The following is a 24,036-nucleotide window of genomic DNA, read 5'->3' on the forward strand; positions in this document are numbered from 1 at the left end:
CCTTGGCTGGTTCCAGCTTTAGGCAGCCACTCCCCACCCGATGGCCCAGGTAAGATACTTCCGCCATCCCCACCTTGCACTTCTCCGCTTTTACAGTCAGCCCAGCCCCCTGGAGTCGGTCCAGCACTTGTCTAACCTGGGACACGTGGTCCTCCCAGGTCTGGCTAAAGACCCAGATGTCATCAATATACACCACGGCAAAACTCTCCATCCCCCTCAGGAGCTGGTCCACTAGGCGCTGGAAGGTGCCCGGCGCTCCCTTGAGGCCGAAAGGCAGGGTCAGGAACTCATAGAGCCCCAGAGGGGTGATAAAGGCCGATTTCAGTCGGGCATCTGCATCCAGCGGCACTTGCCAGTAGCCCTTTGTAAGGTCCATGGTGGTAAGGTACCGAGCTCCTCCCAGCTTGTCTAGGAGCTCGTCAGGCCTGGGCATGGGGTAGGCATCAGATACAGTGATGGCATTGAGCTTCCGATAGTCCACACAGAACCGGACTGACCCATCCTTTTTGGGGACCAGCACCACGGGCGAGGCCCAAGGGCTGGCAGATGGCTGGATCACCCCCAAAGCCAGCATGTCCCGGACCTCTCTTTCCAGGTCCTGAGCAGTTTTCCCTGTGACTCGGAAGGGGGAGCATCTTATCGGCAGATGTGACCCTGTCTGCACCCGGTGGACAGTCAGATTAGTGCGTCCAGGCTGGCTGGAAAACAGCTGTCGGTACGGATGCGGCACCCCCCTGACCTCAGCTTGCTGGGCAGGGGTTAGCTGATCCGAGAGGGGAATTGTTTCCAGTGGGGAACCAGCTCTGGTCCCAGGGAATAGATCTACTAAAGGGTCATCTCCCTGCTCCTTCCACTGTTCACACACGGCCAACACCACATTCCCCCTGGCATAATATGGCTTCATCATATTCACATGGTACACCCGGCGGTGGTGCGCCCGGTTCGACAGCTCCACCACATAGTTTACCTCATTGAGCTGCTTGACAACCTTGAAAGGGCCCTCCCAGGCGGCCTGTAGTTTGTTATTTCTCACGGGGATGAGAACCATCACCGGATCCCCGGTGGCGTAGGCACGGGCCCGTGCCGTGCGGTCATACCAGACCTTCTGCTTCCTCTGGGCTCTGGCCAGATTCTCCCTGGCCAGGCCCATGAGTTCAGCCAGTCTCTCTCGGAAGATCAGGACATACTCCACCACTGACTCTCCATCGGGAGTGGCCTTCCCCTCCCACTCGTCTCTCATCAGGTCCAGGGGGCCCCTCACCCTCCTGCCATATAACAGTTCGCCAGGCGAAAATCCGGTCGACTCCTGGGGCACCTCCCTGTACGCAAACAGCAGGTGAGGTAAGTACTTGTCCCAATCCTGCGGGTGCTGGTTCATAAAGGTTTTCAGCATCATCTTTAGCGTCCCATTGAACCTCTCCACCAGCCCATTGGACTGGGGGTGATAAGCTGAGGCCCAGTCGTGCCGGACCCCACATTTCTCCCACAAGCACCGGAGCAGGGCCGACATGAAGTTGGAGCCTTGGTCTGTCAAGACTTCCTTGGGGAGCCCCACTCAGCTGAAAATGGTCAGGAGCGCATCGGCCACGGAAGCTAAGGGCACTGCCTCGGGGTAGCGGGTGGCAAAATCTACCACCACCAGAATGTATTTCTTCCCCGACCGGGTCGTCCTGCTGAGAGGCCCCACGATGTCCATGGCCACCTTCTGGAAAGGCTCCTCTATGATGGGCAAAGGTCTCAAAGCCGCTTTCCCCTTGTCCCGGGCCTTCCCCACCCTCTGACAGGGGTCACAGGATCGGCAATACTGCCGGACCGTGGTAAAGACCCCGGGCCAGTAAAAGTTCTGTAGCAACCTCTGCCGGGTGCGCCGGATTCCCTGGTGCCCTGCGAGGGGGATGTCATGGGCCAGGTACAGGAGCCTGCGGTGATACTTCTGGGGGACCACCAGCTGCCTCCTGATCCCACAGGACTCTACTTCCCTTGTGGGAGCCCATTCTCGGTACAGGAACCCCTTCTCCCACAGGAACCTCTCCTGGCAGCCTCTCCTCATGGTCCGTACCACACTGAGGTCGGCCAGGTCCCTGAGCTTCCGCAAGGAGGGATCTTTCCTCAACTCGGCCTGGAACTCAGCGGCTGGGGAAGGGACGGGGCCCGGTTCCCTCTCGCTGGCCAGGTCTGAGGCCTCCGCCTCTCTGAGCCGTGCCCCTCGGCCCTCCCTCCCCACCAGGGTAGGGTCCTGCGCCTCCGGTGTGGTACCCTCCCAAAGGTCAGGGCGTAATGCCCCTCGCCGGCTCTGGCTACGGGTCACAACCAGGGCGGTCTGGGGCTTGCTTGGCCAGTCCTCTAGGTCTCCCCCCATCAAAACTTCAGTGGGCAAATGGTGGTGTACCCCCACATCCTTGGGGCCCTCCTTGGCCCCCCATTTCAGGTGTACCCTTGCCACGGGCACCTTAAATGGGGTCCCGCCCACCCCCGTCAGGGTCAGGTAGGTGTTGGGCACCATCCGATCTGGGGCCACCACCTTGGGCCGGGCCAGCGTCACCTCCGCGCCCATATCCCAGTATCCATTGACCTTCCTCCCATCCACCTCCAGGGGAACAAGGCACTCTCTCCGGAGGGACAGCCCCGCGCCCACCCTGTAAACCGAGCACCCTGAGTCCAGAGCCTCCAGCCCTCTGGCGGAGCTGGCCTGGGGTACTCTTCCCTCCTGAGCAGGTGGTAAGCTGGCAGCCCCCCTTGCCTGGGCCGTCTGCCCCTCGTCCAGCTGGGTCCCTACCCAGTTAACCCTGGGTAGGTTGGGTCTGCTCAGTTTGTCCCTGAGCCCGGTGCACTGGGTCCGTACGTGGCCTCTCTGGCCACAGTGATAGCAGCTCAGGTCACGTTGGTCCCCTCGAGCGGGTCAGAGGGGCCCGACGCCAGGCGTTCCCCGTGGGAGGGGGTTCTCCCTATTTCCCCGCTGGGAGGCCCCCTGGTGACTCTCTCTCTGCATCGGGGGGGGGGTCTGTTCTTTTGGGACTCCTCCCGGCTACCCCCTGACCGACTGTTCACAAACTCGTCGGCCAGCTGCCCTGCGTGCTGGGGGTTCTCGAGCTTTTTGTCCACCAACCACAGCCTCAGGTCGGAAGGGCACTGATCATACAGTTGCTCCAGTACGATTAGGTCAAGCAGGTCCTCTTTAGCTTGGGCCCCAGCTGTCCACTTGCGGGCATACCCCTGCATCCGGTTGACCAGTTGTAGGTAGGTGACCTCAGGCGTTTTACACTGACTCCGGAACCTTCTCCGGTACATCTCGGGGGTCAGCCCAAACTCACGGAGCAGGGCCTGTTTGAACAGTTCATAGTCCCCTGCCTCCGCCCCTGTCATCCGGCTGTACACCTCCACGGCTTTGGGGTCCAGTCAGGGGGTGAGAAACTGGAGCCTGTCTGCAGGGTCAGCCCTGTGCATCTCACAGGCATTCTCAAAGGCCGTCAGGAAGCTATCTGTGTCCTCCCCCTCCTTCCGCTGGGCCAGGAAGCACTTATCAAAGCTCCTTGCAGTCTTGGGTTCCCCCTCACTCCCCGCAGCTGGGGCCCCACTGCTCCTCAGCCTGGCCAGCTCCAGTTCATGCTGTCTTTGTTTCTCCTTCTCCTGACGTTCCCGCTGCTTCTCCTCCTGCTCATGTTGATGTTGTTTTTCATGATCCTCCAGCTCCCTCATTTTCATCTCCCTCTCCCATTCCAGCCGCCTCCGCTCCAGGGATGGGGAGCTCCGCCAGGAGGATCCCCCGCTGGCTGCCGGGGTCAGGGTGCCCTCGGTATTCACTGGGCTTCCCCCAACCCCTCCCCCAGGCCTACGTAGGAAGGGTCTCGGGATGTCCTCGGCAGCAGTCTGACCCCTCCCAGCCCGGTCAGGCCCCAGGGCCCACGCTGCGTCCCCCGGGCAGCTTCCCTCAGGGACAGGGATCGGGTCATCCAAGCGATCCCTCTCCTCCAACTGGGCAATCAGCTGTTCCTTGGTGGACCTCCCGATGCGCAGCCCCCTCTGCCTGCACAGCTCCACCAGGTCGCTCTTCAGGCGTTTAGCGTACATCTCCCTGCTGGCCACTCGCAGGCCGGGCAGCTGCCCACGGTTTCCAGGAAAAACCCCTCGTGTGCCAGTCCTTCTCGAGGTCACCACCTCTTTGCCAGGGTCAAGCTGCAGACTCCTCCGCCCCGGGACCGCTCACTGCAATCCCCCGGGGGCCCCTGTTACTGCAAAAGTCCTTCTCTCTGGTCACACACTCCCAGGTGTTAACTGCCCCCCAAAACCGTCTCTCTCTGAATCTTCAGCACGCCTGGGCCCCGTCAATCCCCCTTCGTTTTACTGTTCCCCAGTCACTTACTGCAAGAAGCACCGTTCACGGGGTGCAGTATATCCCACCGCTGCCACCAGTTGTCACGGAATGTGGGGGAGTCCAGGCCCTGCACCCCTCTTCCTGGGATCCACTGAGACTCTCAGCCAGCCAGTAAAACAGAAGGTTTATTGGACAACAGGAACACAGTCCACAACAGAGCTTGTGGGTACAACCAGGACCCCTCAGTCAATTCCTTCTGGGGGAGCAGGGAGCTTAGACTCCAGCCCTGTGGTTCCCTGCATTCCTCCACCCAGCCCCAAACTGAAAACTAACCCCCCCCCCCCCCAGCAGGCTCTCTCCTGCAGCCTGTCTTCACATTCCTGGGCAGAGGTGTTACCTCCCTCTCCCCCTCCTGGCTCAGGTGACAGGCTCTCAGGTCTCCCATCCCCAGGGCACATTCCCAGGTCAACACTCCCCCCTCCCTGCTGTGTCACATCATCACACCTGGTGTCACAGAGACTTGGTGGGATAATTCCCATGGCTGGAATGTTGGTCTGGAAGGGTATCATAGAATCATAGAATATCAGGGTTGGAAGGGACCTCAGGAGGTCATCTAGTCCAGCCCCCTGCTCAAAGCAGGATCAATCCCCAATTTTTGCCCCAGATCCCTAAATGGCCCCCTCAAGGATTGAACTCACAACCCTGGGGTTAGCAGGCCAATGCTCAAACCACTGAGCTATCCCTCCCCCTATACAGCTTGTTCAGGAGGCACTGGCAGAGAAAAGGGGGAGGAGGTGTTGCCTTGTATCTCAGAGATGTACACACTGCAGTGAGGTTGAGATAGACGGAGGCAGGGAGGCAGACCTGTTGACAGTCTCTGGGTAAGGATGAAAGGGATGAAAAACCAAGGGTGATGTCGTAGCAGGTGTCCACTCTACACCACCTCACCAGGGAAGAGGTGGGGGTGGCTTTTTTTGAAATCACTAACCAAATTATCCGAAGCACAGGGCTTGGTGGTGATGGGGGACTTCAGCTACCCAGACAGCAGTTGGGAAAACAACACTGCAGGGCACAGATCATCCAGCAAGTTCTTGGAATGCTCTGGAGACAACTGTTTATTACCAAAGGTGGAGAAAGCGACTAGGGGACAGGCTGTTCTGGATTTGATTCTGACAAACAGGGAAGAACTGGTTGAGAATTTGAAGGTGGAAGGCAGCTTGAGTGAAAGTGATCATGAAATGACAGAGTTCATGATTCTAAGGAATGGTTGTAAGTGGGAAAACAGCAGACTAAGGACAATGGACTGCCAGAAGGCAGACTTTAGCAAACTCAGAGAACTGGTAGGTAGGACCTCATGGGAAGGAAGTCTAAAGGAAAAAAGAGTTCAGGAGACTTGTCTCCTTTAAAAAATTGCTGTTTTTAAGGGCACAAGAGCAAACTATCCCAGTGCATAGGAAAGATCAGAAGTATGGTAAGAGACCACCTTGGCTTAACCAGGAGATCAACAGCCCGAAACTCAAAAAAAGAGTCATACAAAAAGTGGAAAGTAGGTCAAATTATGGAAGGATGCATCTAAAAACACACATGCGTGTAGGGACAAAATTAGAAAGGTACAAAATGAGGAGATAAGGGGTAACAAGAAAAGTTTTTTACAAATACATTAGAACAAAGAGAAAGAGCAAGGACAGGGTAAGCCCATTACTCAAGGAGGAAGGAAAGATAATAGAAGAAAATGCAGCAATGACCAAAGTGTTAGATGCCTTTTTTGTTTCAGTTTTCACCAAAAAAAGTTAGCAGTGATCAGGCTACTAACACGATGAACATCAGCATAAATGGGGTAGGGTCTGAGGGTAAAATAGGGAAAAAACAAGTTAAGAATTGCTTGGGCAAGTTAGCTGTCTTCAAGTGGTCAGGGCCTGATGAAATACATCCTAGTGTAAGCGGGGCAATGGTCTTGCTATTGTGCGGAACTTTCCTGGCTTATACACTACCCTGGTGAAATGGGTTAGTGAAAGGATCTGAGTCTTCACTCCCACTTCCTTTACCCAGAGGCCTGCCTGACCTCGAGGGCTCCCCTTCCACTCTCCGGTGCGGCAGAGTCCTCGTAACCCCAACAAGGCTGGGCCCAGGATTCCTGGGGGGCTTGACTCCCAACCATGTCATGGTCACTTAGGGCAGGGGCTAGGGTGTCCCTACTCCGGAGTACTCTCTCTGCACTGGATGCTTCCCTGACCCACTGATCATTACATACAGTTCAAAGCAAATACAATTTATTAAACAGCAATCAATTAAAAAAAATAAGGAAAAAACAGGAAAGGTGACAGGAAAACCCATCACTCCACTCTGTGGCACGGGGATGTCACAACCAGTATCTCTGGGATGTCAGGGCAGTTCACAGACTGTTCCTCATGAGTCCCAGGCCCCTGCCCAGGCCCTGGCTGTGCTGCAGGGATGCTGCGGGTCAGACGCTTGGTCTGACGGTGGCCACACGCTCTCAGGCTCTAGGTGGCAGGACCTTTCTTCCCTGCATCACCACCGCCCCGTCAGGGCTACAATTCTCCTCCAAGTCTGGCCTGCAAGGCCTCTTGGCTGGGGGTGGCTGTTGGGGCTTACTGCAAGTTACCTTTGGCTGATGCTACAGAATGGTTTGGGGGGATCTAGTAGTGAACTGGCTTTGACTGCCTGAGCTGGCTTGCAGCCACTTGACTAAATAAATAAGTAAAAAAATAAGAAAGGCCCGAGACTGTAAAGTGTGGGAATAAAAATCAACTGTGTTTTCTGCCAGAGCCTGCTTGTAGGTAAATAAGCCCCCCCTTAAAAGGAGGTGATAATTAAAAGCAGCTCTGAGAATTGCTTTCGACAAACAGTCTCCCCTGCGGACCTCTGCCTTGTGGGTGCCCGGGAATTCCCCACGCTGGAGCAGCACCTGCTACGAGCCCTCAAGGACAAGGCTGGAGGGTCCGGGACTGTCCATAGCAGAAGGGGCGTGCGCATTGATTCTTGCTTGCTGGAAAGCACGTATTCAGTAATGCGTAGGGCCGTCCATACCCCTACGCAAAGTATGCAGCTGTGTAGGGCACCAGGAAACTTGGGGCACCACATTTCCTGGTGCCCTCCAGCCCCTGCTCCGGCTCTTCCCCAGGCCCCCGACCGCACTCCCCTGAGCTCTGCAGCAGGGCTGGGGCTGCACTCACCGGCAGCAGGAGTGCAGCGACCCAGGCCCAGCTGCACCGCCGGTGACTCCTGTGGGGTGGTTCCCCTCTGCCCCCCAAGCCAGCCCCCCCATGGAGACCTGGGGTCAGCCCCCCCGCTCCTCCCCCGCAGAGGCCTGGGGCCAGCCCCCCCACACTTTACCCCCCTGCAGAGGCCTGGGACCCCACACGCACCCCTCGCAGGGGTGCTGCGTAGGGTCCCAGAATGGCTAGGGACAGCCCTGGTAACGTGTGAAAGCTGGGAGGCTTATTACTTTATCCACACCGTTATGCGGCAGGCCACCTTGCTTCACCGTGTCACCCTTGACGACACCAGCACCGGATTCTATGTGGCCTGGAGATGGCTCACCTCCTGGCTGCCAGACTTGGGGGCTTGGGGAAGGCGTATTTTGAACCTCATTCTTATGGCTGTTTCTGTTTTTGTATCATTCTTTGTATGCCTACAATGCTGTAGTATGTGCTGCCGGCAAATTTGAATCTTGCATCGAGGTTATTCTGCCCCGGTATAGTTTACTGACGTACGTCAGAAAAGGAGGGACTGTCAGGGGAAATCAACCTAGTTAGCACATGTGACTCCATTTTGGGTTTCCTCTCAGCCATTGACTAGAAGCAAGCACATCACGTACCAAGGAAGGAAGGATCCTTCAGGGTGGGCAGCTGGACAGTTTCAAGAAAAGAAACAAACCTGGTGTGACAAAGTGGGACTGTTCTTAATGTTTCCTCTGAATAGTGTGGGGGTGCCTCAGTTTCCTCTAGGCAGTTCTTAAGTATCTAGGGGGTGGGATAAGGGTGCATGATCATTGCAGAGCCCTAGAGGGCAGGTGTGTGCAGGGGTCTGGACACAGAGAACGGCCGACACCCTGTTTCCTGGCAACTGATGGCCTGGGCCCTTCCCTTCTGCAAGGTGAGAGCTAAAGGATTGGAGAACAAAGGAATCAGGTGGCCTCCTGGCCTGGGAAAGGGACAAAGCCCAGAGGAGGAGAGGCTGGAGGGAGTTTCAGTTTGGGGCTGGCTGGGACATGGAGTGAAGGGCAGACGTGGTTGTCTGGCTCACTGCCCCCCAAAATGGACCCAGCTGAGGGGTCCTGTTCTCTGCACCTACAAGCTCTGTTTTAGACCATGTTCCTGTCATTTAATAAACCTCTGTTTTACTGGCTGGCTGAGAGTCCCGTCTGACTGCGGAGTTGGGGGGCAGGACCCTCTGGCTTCCCCAGGACCCTGCCTAGGCAGACTGGCTGTGGGAAGCGCACGGAGGGGCAGAGGATGCTGAATGCTCCGAGGTCAGACCCAGGAAGGTGGAAGCTGTGTGAGCTGTGTGTCCTGCAGACAGGCTGCTCACAGAAAGGATACTGCCCCAGAGTCCTGACTGGCTTCATGGGGAGCAGTTCCAGAGCATCGCCTGGGGACTCCGTGACACCTGGAGACAGGGACCAGCCGACATGACTGAAACAGTTGCCACTTCAGCGTTTTTGCAGGGGGAAGGTGGCTGCAGGGGCTTGGCGATCGAGAAGGAGAAGGCCTGTTTAGTGCCCCCCGAGGCGCACAGGCAGGGTGCTTTGCCCACCGTGTATAATCTGTGTGTCGCCTGTAATCAGGGTACCGTTCTGCTTAACAGAGTGGTACCACGCTCGAGCGGAATAAACCTACAAACTTTGAGACACGCTGCAGTTTGTCTTTATTTGGTTGCCTCAGCCTAGAAACGAACTGTACGTGTCCTAACTGGAATAATTTGTAACGTGGATTGGTAACTGGTTAAAAGACAGGAAACAAAGGGTGGGAATAAATGGTCAGTTTTCAGAATGGAGAGAGGTAGGTAAATAGTGGTGTCCCCCAGGGGTCTGTACTATTTTAACATATTCATAAATGATCTGGGAAAAGGGGTGAACAGTGAGGTGGCAAAATTTGCAGATGATACAAAACTACTCAAGATAGTTAACTCCCAAGCAGACTGCAAAGAGCTAAAAAGGATCTCTCAAAACTGGGTGACTGGGCAACAAAATGGCAGATGAAATTCAATGTTGATAAATGCAAAGTAATGCACATTGGAAAACATCATCCCAACTATACATACAAAATAGTGGGGTCTATATTAACTATTACCACTCAAGAAAGCGAACAGAATGCTGGGAATCTTCAAGAAAGGGATAGATAATAAGACAGAAAATATCCTATTGCCTCTGTATAAATCCATGGTACGCCCACAGCTTGAATACTGCGTGCACATCTGGTTGCCCCATCTCAAAAAAGATATATTGGAATAGGAAAAGGTACAGGAAAGGGCAACAAAAAGGATGAGGGGTATGAAACGGCTTCCATGTGAGGAGAGATTAATAAGACTGGGACTTTTCAGCTTGGAAAAGAGACGACTAAGGGGGGATAAGATAGAGGTCTATACAATCATGACTGGTGCGGAGAAGGTAAATAAGGAAGTGTTCTTTACTCCTTCCCATAACACAAGAACCAGGGGTCACCCAATGAAATGAACAGGCAGCAGGTTTATAACAAACCAAAGGACGTATTTTTTTCACACAACGCACAGTCAACCTGTGGAGCTCTTTGCCAGAGCCACCAAACGGGGTCACTGCTTAGCGTTGTGTTCCTGGCTGGCGCTGCAGCTTGTCGACTCTTTGGGGCACAGACAGTGGCTTTTGGGGGTGTCTGTACAGGGCCAGGCGAAGAGCTGTAGCTGTAGATATGTTTAGTAAACAAGAAGAGTGGAACCCCTGTGCTGCTCCTGTTAAACCACAGACTGTAACTATAATGCTCAGTACGGTAACCACCCACGGGGACCAGGACGGGACACTGACTCCCATTCTCTGCACACCTCATTGCTGGGTTAAGACTTCCTGCTCTCCTATTCCCTGCTGCGAACTGTAGAAAATGGGAAGAGCCAGCTGAGCTCTTTGCAGGTGTCCATCTTGTGTCCTTCTGGGAAGGGGCAGTCCCAGCCTTATGCCACCTCCTGGCTAGGGCTATTCACCGTTCCTGGCAGCCCCTTTCTTACCCTCTGATCCTGTAATGACGGTGGTGGTGATTGTAATGTCATTAACAGCTAACCTCCCTGCATTGTATGTATCCAAGTGCACCTCTCGATTGTACTGGGAGACACATTTAGAGGAGAGAAGCTCCCAGACAGAAACCCTTTGGTCCTGGAACTGACCAACTGTCACATAGGATACCTCCGATTGTAGGAGATTCAATATTTGTTGGTTATCTGGAGAGAGACCCTCCTCCAGAGTGTGTGAGATGATGGTGGTGAGGCTGGTTATCATTTTCTCAGTGGTGAGCATCCCTGCTCTGTGTTTCTCTAGAAGCTCTTGTCTTGTTTCCTTAGGGACGTATTTGGAGAAGAGCAGATCCCACACAGAGACCTTTGGCCCTTGGAACTTGCCCACCGGCCCAACTGTTGTGGACTTTAAAGCCATTTCCTGATTTTCATTTCTCTCTGAATAGGCAGTGTCAGCTTCCCTCTCTGCACTTGGACTGTGCACATTTGTTGCTAGTTTTCTCCTTGTTACTCCTATTTTGGTTACAATACTGGTGATGACAGTTATCACCTGGTCCATGGTTAATATCCCAGCCCTGTACAGCTCCAGGAGCTCCTGTCTCTTCTCTTCAGGGATGTAGTTAGAGAAGAGCAGGTCCCACACCGAGATCTTTTGCTCATGGAACTCACCAGTCGGCACATCAACCATGGTAGACTTTAAGGCCTTTTCCAGTTTTTTATCTTCATGTAATTCAACGTCCTCAGCTTCCTCTAAGGTCATCTTGTCTTTGCTGGGAGTTTTCACATTAATCACAAATTTCCTGCTTGTAGCTTCTTTTTTCTTAATGAGGGTGGTGACCACTGTTATCACCTGGTCCATGGTTAATATCCCAGCTCTGTACAGCTCCAGGAGCTCCTGTCTCTTCTCTTCAGGGATGTAGTTAGAGAAGAGCAGGTCCCACACCGAGACCTTTTGCTCATGGAACTCACCAGTCGGCACATCAACCATGGTAGACTTTAAGGCCTTTTCCAGTTTTTTATCTTCATGTAATTCAACATCCTCAGCTTCCTCTAAGGTCATCGTGTCTTTGCTGGGAGTTTTCACATTAATCACAAATTTCCTGCTTGTAGCTTCTTTTTTCTTAATGAGGGTGGTGACCACTGTTATCACCTGGTCCATGGTTAATATCCCAGCTCTGTACAGCTCCAGGAGCTCCTGCCTCTTCTCTTCAGGGATGTAGTTAGAGAAGAGCAGGTCCCACACCGAGACCTTTTGCTCATGGAACTCACCAGTCGGCACATCAACCATGGTAGACTTTAAGGCCTTTTCCAGTTTTTTATCTTCATGTAATTCAACGTCCTCAGCTTCCTCTAAGGTCATCGTGTCTTTGCTGGGAGTTTTCACATTAATTACAAATTTCCTGCTTGTAGCTTCTTTTTTCTTAATGAGGGTGGTGACCACTGTTATCACCTGGTCCATGCTTAATATCCCAGCTCTGTACAGCTCCAGGAGCTCCTGTCTCTTCTCTTCAGGGATGTAGTTAGAGAAGAGCAGGTCCCACACCGAGACCTTTTGCTCATGGAACTCGCTGACAGGTCCATCTATGGTTGTAGCTTTTAAGATGTTGTCCAGTTGTGTATCTTGTGGAGAATGGGCAGCTACGGCTTCCTGCAAAGTTATCTCCTCTCTGTTTGGACTTTTGACACTTGTCATGGGTTGCCTACTTGTAGCTTCTGTTTTTGTTATGATGCTAGTGATGATGGGTATCATCTGTTCAATGGATAAAACTCTTGCTCTATACAAGGCCAGGAGCTCCTGCCTCTTCTCTTGAAGGATGTATTTGGAGAAGAGAAGATCTAACAAGGAGATATTTTGCCCTTGGAATTCACCAGCAGTCACATAGATGGTCACACGCTTTAAGGACTTTCTCATGTGTTGCTCTTGTGAATGGGCATCCTCAGCCTTGTCTGATATTACCCCCCCTTCACTGGCAGCTTTTGTGTTTATACATAGATTCCTGCTCCCCGTTTCCACCTCAGTGATGCTGGTGGTGAGGATGGTTATCATTTCCTGAGTGGTTAGCATCCCTGCTCTGTACTTCTTCAGGAGCTCCTGTCTTTTGGTATCAGAGATGTAGCTAGAGAAGAGAAGCTCCCACAGGGAAACTTCCTGCCATTTGAATTCTCCGACAGGAATGTCAACAGTCTCTGACCGCAAAGCTTTTTCCAAATGTTTGTCACGGGGTGAGGGGGGAGTCTCAGCTTTCTCTGATGTTGTTGTCTCCGCACTGGGACTTTCCCTATGTCCTGGTAGATGGTGACTTTCCTCCTCTGTTTTGCTTACGATGGTGGTGACGATGGTTTTCATTTGGTCCGTGGTTAATATCCCAGCTCTGTGCAACTCCAGGAGCTCCTTCCTCTTCTCTTTGGGGATGTATTTGGAGAAGAGCAGATCCCACACAGAGACTTTTTGCCCATGGAACTCACCCGCCGGCACCTCCACAAGGGTAGACTTCAAGGCCTTTTCTGTTTCTTGTTCTTCATGGGAGGGGGCATCTTTGTCTTTCTCAGATGGCTTCCTCGTCTCTTTGCTGGGGGGTTTCCTAGTTGTGGGGAGTTTTCTGGTTTTCTCTTCGGCCTCAGTAATGCTGGTGGTGAGGATGGTTATCATTTCTTGAATGGTTAGCGTCCCTGCTCTGTACTTCTTCAGAAGTGCCTGTCTTTTGGTATCAGAGATGTAGCTAGAGAAGAGAAGCTCCCACAGGGAAACTTCCTGCCATTTGAATTCTCCGACAGGAATGTCGACAGTCTCCGACCGCAAAGCTTTTTCCAAATGTTTGTCACGGGGTGAGGGGGGAGTCTCAGCTTCCTCTGATGTTGTTGTCTCCGCACTGGGACTTTCCCCATGTCCTGGTAGATGGTGACTTTCCTCCTCTGTTTTGCTTATGATGGTGGTGACGATGGTTTTCATTTGGTCCGTGGTTAATATCCCAGCTCTGTGCAACTCCAGGAGTTCCTTCCTCTTCTCTTTGGGGATGTATTTGGAGAAGAGCAGATCCCACACAGAGACTTTTTGCCTGTGGAACTCTCCTGCCGGCACCTCCACAAGGGTAGACTTTAAGACCTTTTCTGATTCTTGCTCTTCATGGGAGGAGGCATCTTTGTCTTTCTCAGATGGCGTCCTCATCTCTTTGCTGGGGGTTTTCCTAGTTGTGGGGAGTTTTCTGCTTTTCCCTTCAGCCTCAGTAATGCTGGTGGTGAGGATGGTTATCATTTCTTGAATGGCAAGTGTCCCTGCTTTGTACTTCTTTAGAAGCTCTTGTCTTTTCTCTTCAAGGACATATTTGGAGAAGAGCAGATCCCTCACAGAGACCTTTCGCCCTTGGAACTCGCCCACTGGCCCATCGACTGTCATAGTCTTTAAGGCCTTTTCCCATTTCTCATCTCTCTGCGAATGGGCAACCTCGGCTTTCTGTGACGTTACCCTTTGTGTGCTCAGACTTTTCACGTTCCTGGGCTCCCTGTTGCTCTTTTGCTCTGCCTCGGTGATGAGGGAGGTGATGATGGTTGTCATTTCCTGAATGGTTAGCATCCCCGCTTTGTACTTCTTCAGAAGCTCCTGCCTTTTTTGGTCAGGGACATATCTGGAGAAGAGAAGCTCCCACACGGTCACGTTCTGCCCCTGGAAGAGTCCCACGCTGACAGTGGCAGGGGCAGACTGTAAGGAGATTCGTGTTTGTTCATCTAGCTGGAAGAGCACGGAGCCTTTGTGCATCAGCTGAAGCATAAGGAGCCCCGTGTCTGGGTCTGGGACGCATCTGCTGAGGAGCTGCATGTAGGTGAGGTTCTCGTGAGTGTTGGGGTCGAAACAGCTTCTGCTGTGTTTTTGGGGGTCAGAGAGGATCCGGTTCATCTCTTCGTCGAAGTAGCCCCGCTTGTAAGCCACCTCCACGGGGAGGCGGTGACTGTGCATGGGGTCGATGATGCCGCCGGTGGCGATCTGGGCCTCCAGCAGGCGGATGCCGTGGTCTTTGACGAGCAGGTCTTTCTTCATGGCCTGGAAGAGGGAGATCTTGTTGCCTGTGTAGGGGTCAGTGTATCCGGTCACTGCTCTCTCTGCAGAGAGCAGCTTCCCGTAATAATCTCCACCAGTCAGCCCAGCAGCGAGTGCGTCTCTCACCGGCACCTTCTTGTTCTTCACTGGGTCAATGATGAACCCTATGGCAGCCTGCGCCTCCAGCAACACCAGTGCGGTGCCCTGTGTCAGGACGCCTCTCATCATGGCCCGGTAGATGCTCATCTTCTCCTTGCTGGACTGAACAAGGACTCCAGCGATGGCATTAACCCCTCCCAGACCCATTTCTCCAGAGGCAGTCGCTGCCTGCCAGCTCTCCATCCGTCTGTCTAGTTGCACAGGATTAACCGTTTGGGAAGCTGTCTCCTCACGCTTTGCTGCTTCGGTAGTGGGCAGATCCTCTCCTATCTCCTGGGGCAGTGCGCGGCTCTGCAGGGAGAGAGAGGGCTCCGTGAGACACAGGCATTGGTACAAAGTGGAAAAGAGAACTATCTGCCCAGAGAAAACAGCAAACGTTCAGATAGAGACAGGGAGCCGCGCTCTGCTGCCCCTGCTGTGATCAGCTTTCTCTGAAGAACATGCACCAGCCAAGCACTCCCCCTCTTCCCCACCGCCCCCCCATGCCAGTGCCTTCTGCAGGAGTGTCTCCTGGGAACACTTGCCCCTGGGCTCCTCGGACAACAGGACACAGCCAGGCTCAGGCAGGTTTATTACACCGCCCTGTGGCCGACATCATCTGTGGGGTTCCTGTCAAAAGCTAAGAATTGGCTGATTGTCGTGGTTATTGCAAGATGTTTGTAGGGGAAACAGTTTTAGAGCTCCGTAAAGTGTAGAGTATCATGTTCTAAATGTGTTGGGAGAGACGCCTATATCACCTGAGGAGGGAAAGTCTGAGAGCTGACCCAATCAGACTGAGAACAATGGATGTCCCTTGACTGAGCCGGTTTGTGTTTCCAGCCTGGGCCACATGCAGCCTTCACTATTTACAAACCCAAAGACCTGCAATAAACGTCTCTGCCCTGGGGACCTCTGGGTTGTCGTGGGACAATAGTCTGTAAGCAAGAGAACTGGATACTCCTGGGGGAATTCTGCGCACCAAAATTAAAAATTCTGTGCACAATATTTTAAAATTATGCAAATGTTATTTGTCAGAATAGCACTGTATAATCACACCAGTTTCAATTATTTTGCTAATTTTATTTCAAAATACCTATCAGCAAGTATGTCTGTAACAATACAGAGACAAACATTTCCCCAGGAATAGAGAGTTACAGAAATTCATATGACAACCCAGTTCCTGCTTCTCCGCCCCCTCCCCCCAGAGCCCAGCCATGTCCCCCCCAGCCCAGACATTCGTACCGCCTCCCCACCAGACCCCAGCCGTGGCACCTCCCAGCCCAGACACTCACAGCCCCTCCCCCAGAGCCCAGCTATGCCCCGCCCCGCTCAGACAATCTCACCTCCTCCCTCACAGAGGCAAGACAGGGGGCCAGACACTCCCCCGCCCGAGACCAGCCACGCCTCCCCACCTGGACACTCACACCCCTACCCCCCAGAGCCCAGCTGCACCCCCCGCCCAGCCCAGGCACTCACAGACCCTAACATGCCAGAGTCCAGGGATCCAGAGGGAGAAACAGCCTGATGCTGGGTCCCGGGCTTGCATGAAGTTTCCTGCGCGCTGCCACCTCCTTCAGGGCATGCGGGAAACTGCAGCTGCTGGGAACCCTCCAATTGTCTTTCCCTCCCCCTGGCCTTGTCGTCTATTTGCAAGCTGGGCTCTGCCAGGTCCAGCGACCCCTAGTGGCAGCCAACATCTCTGCAGTCTATTTCTATGGAGGGGAAAGGAAATTCTGCATGGCCAACATTAATTTCTGCAAAATTCTGCATTGCGCAGTGGTGCAGAATTCCCCCAGGAGTAAACTAGGAGGCATCCATTACAAAAGAGTAACTCTGCCAGCAGGAGCTGTCTCATGATGGGGGGAGCCCAACTTGCCAGACGGGGCCAGCTATGTAGAACTGATTTACATAAGAACATAAGAACGGCCATACTGGGTCAGACCAAAGGTTCATCTAGCCCAATATCCTGTCTTCCGACAGTGGCCAATGCCAGGTGCCCCAGAGGGAATGAACAGAACAGGAATCATCAAATCATCCATGCCCTGTCACCCATTCCCAGCTTCTGGCAAACAGAGGCTAGGGACACCATCCCTGCCCATCCTGGCTAATAGCCATTGATAGACCTATCCTCCATGAACTTATCTAGTTCTTTTTTGAACCCTGTTATGGTCTTGGCCTTCACAACATCCTCTGGCAAGGAGTTCCACAGGTTGACTGTGCATTGTGTGAAGAAATACTTTCTTTTTTTTGTTTTAAACCTGATACCTATTCATTTCATTTGGTGACTGCTTGCTCTTGTGTTATGAGAAGTAGTAAACATCCTTATCAACTTTCCTTATCAACTTTCTCTACACCGGTCATGATTTTATAGACCTCAATCATATCCACCCTTAGCCATCTCTTTTCCAAGCTGAAAAGTCCCAGTCTTATTAATCTCTCCTCATATGGAAGCCGTTCTATAACCCTAATCATTTTTGTTGCCCTTTTCTGAACCTTTTCCAATTCCAATATATCTTTTTTGAGATGGGGTGACCACATCTGCACACAGTATTCAAGGCGTGGGCGTACCATGGACTTCCATAGAGGCAACGTGATATTTTCTGTCTTATTCTCTATCCCTTTCTTAATGATTCCCAGCATTCTGCTCGCTTTTTTGGCTGCCGCTGCACATTGAGTGGATGTTTTCAGGGAACTATCCACAATGACTCCAAGATCTCTTTCTTGAATGGTAACAGCTAATTTAGACCCCATCATTTTGTATGTATAGTTGGGATTATGTTTTCCAATATACATTACTTTGAATTTATCAACATTGAATTTCATCTGCCATTTTGTTGCCCAGCCACCCAGTTTTGAGAGATCCCTTTGTAGCTCTTTGCAGTCTGCCTGGGACTTAACTGTCTTGAGTAGTTTTGTATCATCTGGAAATTTTGCCACCTCACTGTTTACCCCTTTTTCCAGATCGTTTATGAATATGTTGAATAGGCCTGGTCCCAATACAGATCCCTGGGGGACACCACTATTTACCTCTCTCCATTCTGAAAATGGACCATTTGTGCCTACCCTTTGTTTCCTGTCTTTTAACCAGTTACCAAGCCATAAGAGCACCAGTCCATGAGAGCATTTGGGGTAGATATAGCGAATGAGACAGGAAAGGAACTTGTTAATGAGTAGAGGCCATCGAGTGCGTCTTCGGTTTGTCTTTCACCTCCAATATTATGTTTCCAAATCCTTTTACTTGTCCTTAGTTTGAGTCCTTATCTCAAGCGCTGTTAAATCAACTTCAGGTTGCTTTTTCTAGAGACATGTCTAAGTGCCTTGGAGCTTATGACACTGAGGTGCAGCCACGGACCGGGGGTGCCCTGCCTCCACAGAGGCAGCAGATCGATGTGCGCTGCAGGTGTCCAGAAGGAAGGGACTGGGGACTTGAATGTAACAAAGTGGGGTGTATAAATCACTAGCCTGCAGGGGGAAAGAGCAGGGCTCGGGGGTCAGAGCACAGCACCTGTGTTGGCAGCACCTGGTGGCTGAGGACAGCGTCCCCTGCTGGGCACAGCCAGGGCTCCCTTTCACTGCGGGCAGGTGGAAGCGATGCAGCCCAGACACCTCTGTAACCCCCAAGGCAGTAGCAGAGGGAGGCTGGGAGGGCACTTGGCTCCCTCCTAGTGGCAGAGCGGGTTCCTGACATTCCCATAGGGCTGTAGCTTTGCAAAGAAGGACCTAAGGACCTAGGGGTGACAGTGGACGAGAAGCTGGATATGAGCCAGCAGTGTGCCCTTGTTGCCAAGAAGGCCAATGGCATTTTGGGATGTATAAGTAGGGGCATAGCCAGCAGATCGAGGGACGTGATCGTTCCCCTCTATTCGACATTGGTGAGGCCTCATCTGGAGTACTGTGTCCAGTTTTGGGCCCCACACTACAAGAAGGATGTGGATAAATTGGAGAGAGTCCAGCGAAGGGCAACAAAAATGATTAGGGGACTGGAACACATGACTTATGAGGAGAGGCTGAGGGAACTGGGATTGTTTAGTCTGCGGAAGAGAAGAATGAGGGGGGATTTGATAGCTGCTTTCAACTACCTGAGAGGTAGTTCCAGAGAGGATGGTTCTAGACTATTCTCAGTGGTAGAAGAGGACAGAACGAGGAGTAATGGTCTCAAGTTGCAGTGGGGGAGGTTTAGGTTGGATATTAGGAAAAACTTTTTCACTAGGAGGGTGGTGAAACACTGGAATGCGTTACCTAGGGAGGTGGTAGAATCTCCTTCCTTAGAAGTTTTTAAGGTCTGGCTTGACAAAGCCCTGGCTGGGATGATTTCATTGGGGATTGGTCCTGCTTTTGAGCAGGGGGTTGGACTAGATGACCTCCTGAGGTCCCTTCCAACCCTGATATTCTATGATTCTATGATAAGAAATGTCCAAAGGTGTCATAGCATCGCCAGTGGCAGAGTTATTATGTGTTTGTTCCTGGTAGTGCAGGGGGCACTTTTCCAATAGATGAGAAGACCTGAGGCCTGCCCTGACGAGCTGAAGACAGAGAAGCAGAGAGCTGGACTGTGGCCAGGGAGGGAGTGGCAAACCAGTGAGGCGGCCCTGCGGGACTCCCCACCTCATGCACTTGCAGTCAGGCAGAGGCATGGATGGCAGCTGCTCCACATCCCAGGCAGTGAGCAGTGTCATTCATGTGCGTGTGTGCATGCTGTTTATGAGATGATCGCACTGTCACATTCCAGGGTGCAACCCAGACAGGTGAGGGGCTGTGTCACCTCCTGCCCCATAACCCTGGGGGCCTCCCAGGGCTTTGCTATTGTAGCTCCCAGCCTGGGCAGCTCACAGCCAGCCAGCCAGCCAGTCACAGCCAGCCAGCCTGAGTGTGTAGCCACAGCCCTGGACCAGCAGCTCTGATCCCAAAGTCCATTGGCAAACACCAGCCACACGCTGGCTCCCACCAGCCTCGGTTACTGCCTGCAGGGTGATCCCAGCACACTCCCCATCCCAACTTTCCCCAGCCCATCTCTGCAGCCTCCTCCCTAATTCCTCCCTCAACCCTGCCGCCTCCTCCCCAGCTCCTTCCCCGCCCCCATCTCTGCAACCTGCTCCCTAGGTTTTTTGCCTCTGTCTTCATGAACAAGGTCAGCTGCCAGACTGCTGCACTGGGCAGCACAGCATGGGGAGGAGGTGACCAGCCCTCTATGGAGAAAGAAGTGGTTTGAGACTATTTAGAAAAGCTGGACGAGCACAAGTCCATGGGGCTGGATGTGCTGCATCCGAGAGTGCTAAAGGAGTTGGTGGATGTGATTGCAGAGCCATTGGCCATTATCTTTGAAAACTCATGGCGATCCGGGGAAGTCCAGGACAACTGGAAAAAGGCTAATGTAGTGCCCATCTTTAAACAAGGGAAGGAGGAGGATCCAGGGAACTACAGGCCAGTCAGCCTCACCTCAATCCCTAGAAAAATCATGGAGCAGGTCCTCAAGGAATCAATTCTGAAACACTTCGAGGAGAGGAAAGTGATCAGGAACAGATAGTATGGATTCACCAAGGGCAAGTCATGCCTGACTAATTTAATTGCCTTCTAGGATGAGATAACTGGCTCTGTGGATGAGGGGAAAGCAGTGGGCGTGTTGTTCCTTGACTTTAGCAAAGCCTTGGACATGGTCTCCCACAGTGTTCTTCCCAGCAAGTTAAAGAAGTATGGGCTGAATGAATGGACTATAATGTGGATAGAAAGCTGGCTAGATTGTCAGGCTCAACGGGTAGTGATCAATTGCTCCATGTCTAGTTGGCAGCCGGTATCAAGCGGAGTGCCCCAAGGGTTGGTCCTGGGGCCGGTTTTGTTCAATATCTTCATTAATGATCTGGAGGATGGCGTAGATTGCACCCTCAGCTAGTTTGCGGATGACACTAAACTGGGAGGAGAGGTAGATACGCTGGAGGGTAGGGATAGGATACAGAGGGCCCTAGACAAATTAAAGGATTGGGCCAAAAGAAATCTGATGAGGTTCAACAAGGACAAGTGCAGAGTCCTGCACTTAGGATGGAAGAATCCCATGCACCGCTACAGACTAGGGACCGAATGGCTTGGCAGCAGTTCTGCAGAAAAGGACCTAGGGGTGACAGTGGACGAGAAGCTGGATAGGAGTCAACAGTGTGCCCTTGTTGCCAAGAAGGCCAATGGCATTTTGGGATGTATAAGTAGGGGCATAGCCAGCAGATCGAGGGACGTGATCGTTCCCCTCTATTCGACATTGGTGAGGCCTCATCTGGAGTACTGTGTCCAGTTTTGGGCCCCACACTACAAGAAGGATGTGGAAAAATTGGAAAACGTCCAGCGGAGGGCAACAAAAATGATTAGGGGACTGGAACACATGACTTATGAGAAGAGGTTGAGGGAACTGGGATTGTTTAGTTTGCGGAAGAGAAGAATGAGGGGGGATTTGATAGCTGCTTTCAACTACCTGAAAGGGGGTTCCAAAGAGGATGGCTCTAGACTGTTCTCAGTGGTAGCAGATGACAGAACGAGGAGTAATGGTCTCAAATTGCAGTGGGGGAGGTTTAGGTTGGATATTCGGAAAAAGCTTTTTCACTAGGAGGGTGGTGAAGCACTGGAATGCGTTACCTAGGGAGGTGGTGGAATCTCCTTCCTTTGAGATTTTTAAGGCCCGGCTTGACAAAGCCCTGGCTGGGATGATTTAGTTGGGGATTGGTCCTGCTTTGAGCAGGGGGTTGGACTAGATGACCTCCTGAGGTCCCTTCCAGCCCTGATCTTCTATGATTCTATGATCACTGCAGCATTCTCTCCTTTCACTTCCGTCTGCCTGTCACTGCAGGCTCCCCGCCTCTCACCTCAGCACTGAACCAGTGAGTGTATCTGGAACAGTCCTGCCCAAAGCCCTGATGTGAGTGTTGCTCAAAACCTCTGCCCACAGGACCAACTAGAAAAAGAACTGGTGGTACTAGCCTGGTTGCACCCACTCCCGGCTCTACCAGGAGCCGCCGCTCCCAGACGATTGTGCCAATCATCACAGTATGACCCTCCCTCTTGTTTGGAAATTGTTACGTGGCCATTTAATTTGTCCCACTTAGGAGTCAGAGCTAACGTCCCCCAGAGACGGTCTCCCTGAGCTATTGTTTCAGGCTCCCTACAGACTCAGGCAGACACCAGACATCACAACATCGGTTACACTTGGGGTGAACAGTCTGAAGGTTTCTTCACTTCCATAAGGACTAGAGATGTAACTTTTTAATGAAAGTTGAGATTCCAGAGCACAAGATAGCATCTCCCAAGGAAAGGTACCGTCTCATGAAGTAGCTCCCCTCATCCCCGCCCTGGGGGCTGGTGTATGTGAGACCCCATGGCACAATGGGAAAATGGCAGACGCTCTGTTCTCCCAATCCCCTTGGCCTTGTCAGTCTTCTCCCTCCCACTGCAAGGTTCAGGGGAAGAGGCAGCAGGGCGAGGTCAATGCCAGCTTCTTCACCTGCCCCCATAACTACGCAAACACCCTTCACCAGGCACAGTGCTGTCCCCAGCCCCTTGTCCCCACTCTGCTGGGTGCTGTCCTACCTGCGAGTGTGTGGAGATGCTCTCAGTCCTGCTGCTGCTGTGTCTCTGCCAGGCTGAGCCACGGGGACAGAGCCTAATTTAAACCCATCCCTTCCCCGCCCCGGGGATGACACGTCAGCCCAGCCCGAGCCCTGAACACAATTCTAAATCCAGATGACCTGACAAGCTGCGCGGCTGGGCTAATGAGCGGGGTTGTGCCAGGAGCCAGTGTGTGCCGGGCTCTTTGCAAAGCAAACAGCCAGGTACAGCCCGTGCCCAGGGAGCTCCCAGCCTGGTCCGCTGGGAGGGGCCAGGCTCGGTAGAGGATGGGGCTGGCAGGGTGGGGGTGCTAAGCCTACAAAAGATGGGGGTCAGGTGAGGCCTGTGCACAGCCTGGTGGATCTTTGGCTAATGAGGACGTGGAGGTGGAGAACCGTGAGGGGGTTTCCAGAAGCCCCCCCCCACGGTGGGTACTCAATGTCTCTTCCCTGGCCGATGCATGATGTTGCTGTCACTGACACTTGTGTCCTGCCTGTAGCCCCCTCCCTGGTCCTCTCTCTGACTCTCATCCTCCCCACTGACTCCTGCCGCTCAGTGCAAGCTGGCCTGGGTCTCCATGGGACCTCACCCACTCCTCCCGTCGCCTCCCAGCTCACTGCACACGCCCTCTCCAAGCATTGCCTCCCGGGCAGGGCCGGCTCTAGGGGCTTTGCTGCCCCAAGCTGAGGTGGGGCTGGGGCTCGCGGATGGCGCTGGAACGGGAGGGAGTGACGTCACCTTCCCCCCTGCCCGGCCGCGCAGAGAAGCCCCGAGATAAGGGGTGGCACAAGGCAGCGCATCAGCCAGGGCGCAGGTGAGATGGCAGGACTCACCCTCTCCTCCCCAGGGAGCGGCTGGGCCCTGGCAGCTCCACACCCCGAGGCTGGGGCTTCCCCTTCCTGTTGCGGCCGGGGGCGCGGTGCCCTCGCCCCGTCTAAGTGGTGCAGCTCTGAGAGCGCCACTGCCCCGAAAAAATAGGCCGGCCGGAACGCCGCCCCTGGAAACGCGCCACCCCCAGCACGTGCCCGCTTTGCTCGTGCCTCGAGTCAGTCCTGCTCCCGCGCCTGAATCCCTGCACTCTGCCCCCACTCCACTGGCATGATGCTCGCTAAAGGCCCTGCTGGCCTCTTCCCAGCCAGCCTCAGGGCCTTTCCCCCATGACTGACTAATCTAATCGCCTTCTATGATGAGATTACTGGTTCTGTGGATGAAGGGAAAGCAGTGGATGTATTGTTTCTTGACTTTAGCAAAGCTTTTGACACGGTCTCCCACAGTATTCTTGTCAGCAAGTTAAGGAAGTATGGGCTGGATGAATGGACTATAAGGTGGGTAGAAAGCTGGCTAGGTTGTCGGGCTCAACGGGTAGTGATCAATGGCTCCATGTCTAGTTGGCAGCCGGTGTCAAGTGGAGTGCCCCAAGGGTCGGTCCTGGGGCCGCTTTTGTTCAATATCTTCATAAATGATCTGGAGGATGGTGTGGATTGCACTCTCAGCAAATTTGCGGATGATACTAAACTGGGAGGAGAGGTAGATACGCTGGAGGGGAGGGATAGGATACAGAAGGACCTAGACAAATTGGAGGATTGGGCCAAAAGAAATCTGATGAGGTTCAATAAGGATAAGTGCAGGGTCCTGCACTTAGGACGGAAGAATCCAATGCACAGCTACAGACTAGGGACCGAATGGCTAGGCAGCAGTTCTGCGGAAAAGGACCTAGGGGTGACAGTGGACGAGAAGCTCCATATGAGTCAGC

The 24,036-nt window shown here is 53.1% G+C and overlaps 1 protein-coding gene across 1 annotated transcript; it reads right to left on the reverse strand.

Annotated features, from left to right (window-relative positions):
- Positions 1-9,182: 9,182 nt before the first annotated feature.
- Positions 9,183-22,298, reverse strand: LOC311516611 (epiplakin-like). The gene is made up of 2 exons (XM_084620846.1): positions 22,266-22,298; positions 9,183-15,014 (listed from the first exon to the last, which is right to left on the reverse strand). The coding sequence occupies exon 2, from the start codon at positions 14,904-14,906 to the stop codon at positions 10,497-10,499; it is 4,410 nt and encodes a 1,469-aa protein (XP_084476972.1). The 5' UTR covers positions 14,907-15,014; positions 22,266-22,298; the 3' UTR covers positions 9,183-10,496.
- Positions 22,299-24,036: the final 1,738 nt, after the last annotated feature.

Source organism: Lepidochelys olivacea, assembly GCF_965140295.1.
Source record: "Lepidochelys olivacea isolate rLepOli2 genome assembly, chromosome: 2".
Lineage (NCBI taxonomy): Eukaryota > Metazoa > Chordata > Testudines > Cheloniidae > Lepidochelys > Lepidochelys olivacea.

What these genes read in the sequence shown, in the direction of transcription:
- LOC311516611 (XM_084620846.1), bottom strand. Translation starts at nt 14,906, where the DNA reads ATGGAGAGCTGGCAGGCAGCGACTGCCTCTGGAGAAATGGGTCTGGGA.